General features: G+C 32.4%; 1 protein-coding gene across 1 annotated transcript; it reads right to left on the bottom strand.

Annotated features, from left to right (window-relative positions):
* Nucleotides 1-291: 291 nt before the first annotated feature.
* Nucleotides 292-5,022, bottom strand: LOC116202651 (protein PHLOEM PROTEIN 2-LIKE A9-like). Its single transcript, XM_031534246.1, has 3 exons — nt 4,865-5,022; nt 2,798-2,889; nt 292-801 (listed from the first exon to the last, which is right to left on the bottom strand). Exons 1-3 carry the CDS (start codon nt 4,910-4,912, stop codon nt 429-431), a joined length of 513 nt encoding a protein of 170 aa, XP_031390106.1. The 5' UTR covers nt 4,913-5,022; the 3' UTR covers nt 292-428.
* Between the last annotated feature and the right edge of the window lie 3,166 nt (nt 5,023-8,188).

Here is an 8,188-nt window from a genome sequence, read left to right as displayed (position 1 = left end):
CTGGAGACACTGATGATAAAGACAAGAGGAGGGAATGCAGGACGCTGGAACGGCCAGATGTGCTGGGAGGAGCAACAAAAGTTCCTGCAGGTTTACTCCGTTGATGCCGGCCTGGATAAGGCACCAACAATCAAAGAAGGGCTCAACTTGACTACCGGTCAATGGAAATGGAGAAAGATGATCCTGGAGACAGATAGTGTTGTAGTGATCTTTCTCTATTTCTGCAGGAAAGACAAAATGCAACTATTGCAGAGTACAAGGCATCATTACGGATATTAGAAGATAAAAAGGGGGAAATTGAAGCTGTCAAGATATATTGAATGGACAATGGATGTCAGAATACAAGGCCCTTATGAAATCTTCTACGAATTTAGACTATTACGAGCTAGTAATCGCATTTATCATGTTGTAAATCTTATCTAGCAGCTCTAGCTGGTCACCTCCTTCACAAATGCATAATGTATCTGAAGGCCACCTTTCCACTTGCCACTCCACACTTCATATAGACCAAAATAGATAGTGCTATCTTCTAATGTTGATGAAACTTCAATGACAAACCGATCCTTTGGGACGTCGAATTCTTTTTCCCTTTGCTCGTCTTGTAAGTAGATCGACTTCTTCTTGTATTTCCCTTGCTTGCCCAATTTAGCCATTAAATACAGAGGAGTTTCACCCCACCCAAAGGCATCTGGCTTTAATGAAACTCGAAAACCGATCTCGTACTTCTTCCCAGTCCTTACACCAACTGCACCTGTAACTTCGAGCCAGCATACTTGTTTCAGCTCACATACAGAACTTGACCTATAAAGATGCCAAACAATTAGTGTCAGAGATTGAAAGGGAAACAAGATTCGTAATGAAGTAGCTTCCCGGAACTGTTCTCTATGGTGCCATTGAAATGACTCAGAAGCTCGTAATCAACTGCCCTGCCTGTGCTTTCATTTCTTATTCAATTTGCACCACTCTGCTTGTAGGCAGTCATATATATAGCTCATCCAACTATGATAGTTTCAATATGAAAAATCTCATTAAATTCCTATACGCTCGTTGCATAAAAGAATTTCAAAGGATCTGATCTGCCTTCCGCATCGGAGTTGACTTTACTGGAGTAGCTCCTGGACTCCTTGTTGACTTGGCTAGACAGTTCCTGTTGCTTTAATTACATAGATTACTGTTTGTGACTACCGCCTACCGTATGAGCTGACACGGGGAGGTGGCTGACGGGTGTTTGCTCCTGCAGTCTCAGAGTGTCCAAGATTTGGGGTTTCACGGGAGTTCAGATACTTTATCTAAGATCATAGATATACACCATATAATTTGGTGACAAGAGAGCTGGACCTGACTTTAGCAAAGTATGGAGTGGCACCCTGCATTACTTAAAAGCGACTTTTGGCTCGGACCATTGTCCTATTCTCTTTCATCAATTATTGCATCGGTTAGGCAAGGAAATTCAGCAGGCTTGAGTGCTTACCAGGTTAGTAGGAAACTTCAATCAGTCCGTAGGTCGAAAGTTATGGGTCAAGAATCAACAAGTTGTTGAGTAAGGTTCAGGAACAAATCCTGGGCTAATGCTAGTAAATTTGCAAGAGAGAGCAGCACAACATCGCCATCACACTAACAAATAGGAAATTCAGCATCAGCTGTCATCTTAAGAGAAGATGTTATGGACAGGAAGATTCTCAATACTTAGCATGCGTTTGATAACTACTTAATCAATTAAGTGCTTAAAAGTTAGTGACAAGTTAATTATAACGGAAAATGAATGGGAAGAAGATGAAAAGAGAAAAGATTTTGCTCAAATCTACTTAATCATTGAGTCAAAATCTATTTAATGAGCAAGTAATAACAGTTGACTTAATCATTAAGTGATTTTTAATCAATGATTAAGTAGTTTGGACAATTAACTTTTCTCTTTTCCTCTTTTTCACATTCATTTTTTCCATTATAACTAACTTGTAACTAATTTTTAAGCATTTATTTGATTAAATAGTTATCAAGCACATGCTTATAGTATCAGACTGGGGACATGAATGTATCGGTACTTCCAAACAGGAGCCATCGGGAGAAGCCCAGTGATGAAACCGTTGTGGGTACAAGATGATAGGAATAGATGGATCTCATCCCCGCCACAAGTGTGCCAGTACGTATATAGTCAAACACTTCAAATAAATGTTCAGGTCACGAATCCAAGGAAATTAGAAATCCAGCGAGGTTCTTGGACGGCTGCTTGAGTTGGGTTTGGGAGTGATTCCATAGAAGGCGACTCCCAATTACATTACGTGATTGGTGTCGGTGTCCATTCAGTTTACATTTTTCAGGTATATAAAGTTGTGGCTAATTCAGGTTCTTGAGGATATGGTGATATAATTACATTTTTCCTGAGTACATTTGTTCCTGGACAGTAAATTCATGTTAACATTTTGCTAAACCGGGAGAAGACATAGAGCGGTGTTGGGGATAGCTGCACTTAAGTTAGATACGGGCAGCATATATGATAGACTGGAATAGTCTTTCTAGGAGGCGGTGATGAAGAAGATGGGCTTCCCGGACCTGAACACAAGGTCTTTTTAGGTGGTGGGAGCGGTGCACAGCGGTTAGTGCGGGTTTGGGAGATCATATAAGAATGCGGAGCGAAAATTATGACGAATGCAACGAATACTATGTATGCACAGTGTTGTCAAGGTCAGTAAAATCATCCATCCAATTTAGGCAATATGTATAATTTAAAAGCAGAAACGACTCAATTGATCAACCTGTAGATGATTAAATATAGATATGGAGAGATGTGAGTACTTACCTCTCTGTATAATCATACCATTGCCAGTACCGCAGATCATTTCCCCACGTAATATTCAGTCGTCTTGGCGATATACACTCGTCTTTGTCTTCCTACATATGCAAGACTTACTAATGTACATACTTTCAATTTAAAAGTAATTTTAGGTAAAATGAAAACTTTGCATTGCTCTTCTATTTAAACTATGTACACGTCTTACCTAAAGCCTCGTTTTTTTCAAAATAATATGCTAAGTTTCGTTAGAATCTAGATTATAGCCAACATCGTCTCACAAGTATGAGATCGATCCATGTCATTGAAAAATGAATACTTTGTTTAATGAGGAACAAGTAATATATGTCCAATATACTTTATGATATCTAAAGGAAGATATCATCGAATTAACCAAAGATACCTAATGATGAGGAAAATGCATGGATGATAATCAGGATATCATTTTACTACTAGCTCATCAAGCATAACTTCCTCCTTTTTTTTATAAAGCGGGAAATCTTTTATTCATGAAATAGAAAGAAAGACAGACGCTATGTTTAGAGTCAGTGGAAAAGTATAAGTCCAAATCAAATTAATAATGAAATTGAATGCAAAGATATGCGAAGTAAATTTTAAAGAAAAATTTCAGAAGAAAGAATGGCCTCACATATCATAGAAAGTGATATGTGCATTATCCTCATGCCAATATGTGCAAGAAAGCGTCATCTCAGCAAAAATATTGTATAAGGGAGCTGCATGATACATGGATATTGAAAGATTGAAATATCCACGCAAGGAATTTCAGTAAAAATGACAAAATTGATGTGGAAAAGAATTTTTTTTTTCCAGCCATAAGAGAGATGATCTAGTATAAGAATAGAAAACAAAGAGAAATAAAGGGAGGACACATAAGTCCCGCTAGTAATAATTAAATTCAAAACATTTTATTTACGAGTTAGTGTTTTATGCTACTATACTAAGACCCAGGGTAGACTCAGGATTTTAGTCCAAGGGGGCTAAGCCTTAGTAGGGCAAAAGGAAAAGTAACTTTGCTGGTTAGGGGACGAACATAAGTAATTTCATAAAAACTGATAGAAAAACCTATGATTTTCCATATAATGTAAAAATTTTAGGGGTGACTGCAACTTCCAGTCCCCCTTGGTCCATTCCTACTAAAACCCCTTCCTCATAAAAAATCTTAAATAAGGGTCAACCATGTTCATTTATAAAATAAAGTATATTTAAAAAAAAATGGATGATAGAAAAAGTAAAACATAGAGCGTTGGCTTGATAGTCCAACGACAGTTTCTTTGTAAATTATATAGGAGAATATTGTCTAGTGGGTCGCTAATTTAACCTTTGTAGTCATAATTACATTTTCTATGGTCTTGCAAATTGTTCACGCAAAATATGGAGATTGATCGGATGAAAGAGCACTACAAGAAGCTTGCCAATGCCAATTCCACGCAAAAATTAAATCTTCTTGGAAAATTTTAAAAATTAAAAGAACTTTTTCTGGAAATTCAATCTGAAAAATAAATTTTTCTCGAGATAATTTACAACGGAATTCCCTCAATAAATTTAAAAAGTAAAAATCATAAAATGAACAAATTAAATATTAATTTAAAAACAAAATTCAAAAAATATAAACTTAAATACAAATATTGGTTAATCATTGCAAATAATAATATCTAAAGCACTAACGTCTAAGTGGAAAGAACCAAAGGAAGGAAGTCATGGAGGAGTCTCAAGTTCAACTACCCCTTCATGCGCAGAATTATCTTTGAGTGCTGGGAGGCCCAGTACTCCCTCATGACTCCTTCGCATCTTTCCACTTAGGCTATAACACTTTAGTTATCATTGATCACACATAGAGAGTATAGATATGAAAAAAATATTTATCTGCCTACCACCTTCAACTTCTGTTGTTTTCTTTTTGGCCAACCTTGAACTTCTAATTAATCAAGTTAATTCTGACAAATAGTAAAAGTGAAATTCACCAAGAGCCATGACCAATTCACGATGCATCAAAACTAGCTATCGTGCAATTTATTGATATTTAGAATAAACAAGAATGTAGACAAACATGCTTACCTCCATAAGAATTGCCTCAGCTTCGTGGTGAGGAGTTTTTGATGCCATAACAAACAGATCATTAGATAGCTACAGCTTTCCTTTTCTAGCATGTCACATGAGAGCTGAGGTTTATTCAAGAGAGAGTTTATATGATCTGCTAGGAATGTCAGGAAAAGTGGTGGGTGTATGGAAGTTGTCCCATACACGAAAGAATCAGTTCTTTGCTTGATACATCGCTCCATCCCTTTAATCATTTGGGAATATGGGCCCATGGGTTTGAGTTGAATAAGGAGCCAGAATCTCTTATCACCTAAACAGAAAACTTCAATAAGAAGCATCCTTCAAAGGAAGGACCTACAAAGATTAATCGGAAATTGTGACGTGGTGTGGTGTATGTCCTGAAATCTATTGATCAAGGACAGAGCCACGGTTAGGGGGCAATATATGTTGATGATGCCTAATTTTGTTGCCGATTTGGTTAGGGGGTCGAGGGAGAGGAGTCAGTGTCGGAGTTGCGACAGCCAGCCGAGGACAGGCGAGCGATTAGAGGCAATCAGCGGCGATATCGGATTGAATTGTCGATTGAATTTTAGGGATTGCTTGATGTGATTTTGCAAATTTTCTCTAATCTAATTTTGGAAGGGGAATAAATCATGATATAAAGTTCATTTTATTTTATTATATATATATATATTTAAGTTATATAATTGTTATTTACTAGGTTATTGAACCTATTGTTACACGATCTTTGTGAAAAAAATTATAGTAAGAAGTTAAATAGGAAAATAATAAATAATATGAATTTATAGTTTTTTATTCATATATGCAAAACGTTAATTTTTTATTCATTTCATAAATAAAGAATTTATGTAATATATTCACATACATCGTTTCGATTATCAATCTTATATCTATGAAAATGATTTTAATTCCTGCGAATTCAAAATCTTTAGTTTCTATTTGACGAAAGGATGATAATTATAAAATAAATTTTATAATTTTAGTATTTGCTTGTACATTATTTTTCTAAATTAAATTCCGTGAATTTCAATAATTTTAGATGAAATGATGTAATCACTTCGATGGACGATGCACTTAATTACTGTCTAATAAGAGTAGCTATATAGTACTTCTACAAATTTTTATAAAATACAGTCAATGCAAATAAATTAAGAATAGTGTACGTTTAATAACATTAATATATATATATAATTGGTGTATATACACTTATCTTCATAAGAATAATTTGTATTACTTTTATTTATCACACTAAAAATTACCAATGTAAAATATTCTTATGTTAATTAATTGAGTAGATCCTTACAATTCCATTTATCATGTTGAATTAACATATTTATAATTAATTGTGTACTTATTGAAAATGATGCAATTATGTTTATATGAATTAATTATATAAATATTTACATTATATTAATTTCAAACATTTCATAATTTGACCTTAATATAATATTTAATTTACGATTCTGCATATATTTATTAGTCTGTAGTCAAGTTTACATATATATATATATATATATATATATATATATATATAGGTAGAAGTTACATGATTCACTTTGTTGCTTGGAATTTTGATTCATGATGAATTCGATAATATGCTCCATTTGTTGTAGGCTCTACTGGAAACATGCCAATTGAACCATACTTAAAAGAAATTTTTAATTAAAATTATACAGTGATATTTATGCAATTACAATAATTCAAAATGTAATAGCCATGATAACACCATTCCTCTTAATTGTCACTAAATTTATCTTTTCTTTTATCAATTGATAGCATTGGTGGTAAAATTTAGATTATGGCATTGATGGTAAAATAATATTATGATCCGATTTAATGTATATAATTAGTGGAGTTTATTATTCATAACTAATATATTAGTATTGAGAGGCGGAAATTAATATTTTTTAATTTTAGTATATACCATTTGCTATTAAAATTTAAAATGTGACTTGAATTCTTTTTAGTACTACTTTGAATATTTTCTTCATTTTTATTATGCCATTATTAATTACTGTAATTTGTCTTATTATTTAATTTTTATCTATATAATTATAAGTATTCGTAATATACTATTACTAATTACAGTACTATGTATTATTATTTAATTTTTATTTATGTAACTATAAATATTCATAATTTTTGTATAAAGTAATTTGAATTAGTAGTTTCTTCATTTCATAATTACTATTATTGATTACAATAATATATATTATTATTTAATTTTATATAACATATTAATCTATATATTACTAAGAGATTTAATATTATACCCTCTATTTATTATGACGTTGTCAAATTTATATAATATATTATTTATGTAATTATAAATATTCATAATTTTCTTATAAAGTGATTTGCATTAGTAGTTTCTTCATTAAATAATTGCTATTATTTTATTACAATCATATGTATTATTATTTAATTTTGATATAACATATTAATATGTGTATTAGTAAGAGATTTACTATTATATTCCTATTTATTATGGCGTTGTCAAGTTTATATAATATATAGAAACATTTGATTGAACCAGTATATTTTATTCAATTTAATCTCAAATCAGATTCAACTCATTTGCGAGCGCGATCATGAGTTGTCGAGAAGATGCGTAATCGATAATATCGATAGTCAAAGTACTAGGAGTGAATCTTCAGGTAAAAAGATTTTAGACATGTGTATAACTCAGATGTTACGGAATGGAATCTAATAACTGAAAAGAAAATAACCACAATGGTTATATTTGCAGCCACCATATTAGAATCTTCCTATATGGAGATAGAATTATTTTGTTTTTTTAATTTAATTTACGATTGTTCTCCATTTATGGAGAGAGTCGGTGGCATTCCATAAAAATTAATTTGATATATATAATATAATATAGGTAAATTGTAATAACTCGTTTGTTTTGTAAGTAAGATTTTAAAATTTTACTTTAACTTAACTTTACCCATAACAAAACAAAATAACCCATACAAAGTCAAAGGGTGGACCCTATACATAAACATTTATACAATTCCATTATAATACAAAGTCAAATGATGGGGTCCATCGCTTGATTCAAACGGTCAACAATGCTTTGTCTTTTTTAAAATCAAAATCTGATTTTATAATGTTACTTACAAACCAAACGTAGCATAAAAGTCTCCTTGAAAATATTTAATAAAATCATAAACGCATCCTGGAAACTTGGAAAAGAAAATTTCAAAAAAGTCTACGGTAGATTTCGATTAGACCCTATAATTTATAAAATAACCAGCGACATTCCCTCCTTTTAATATTAGTCACATATTATCTCTCATTTTGCTGATTTCTACTCTT

This window comes from Punica granatum, chromosome 4 (genome assembly GCF_007655135.1).
Source record: "Punica granatum isolate Tunisia-2019 chromosome 4, ASM765513v2, whole genome shotgun sequence".
Taxonomy (NCBI): Eukaryota; Viridiplantae; Streptophyta; class Magnoliopsida; order Myrtales; family Lythraceae; genus Punica; species Punica granatum.
The sequence above is the reverse complement of the archived record's forward strand: the minus strand, read 5'-3'. Positions and strand labels throughout refer to the sequence as shown.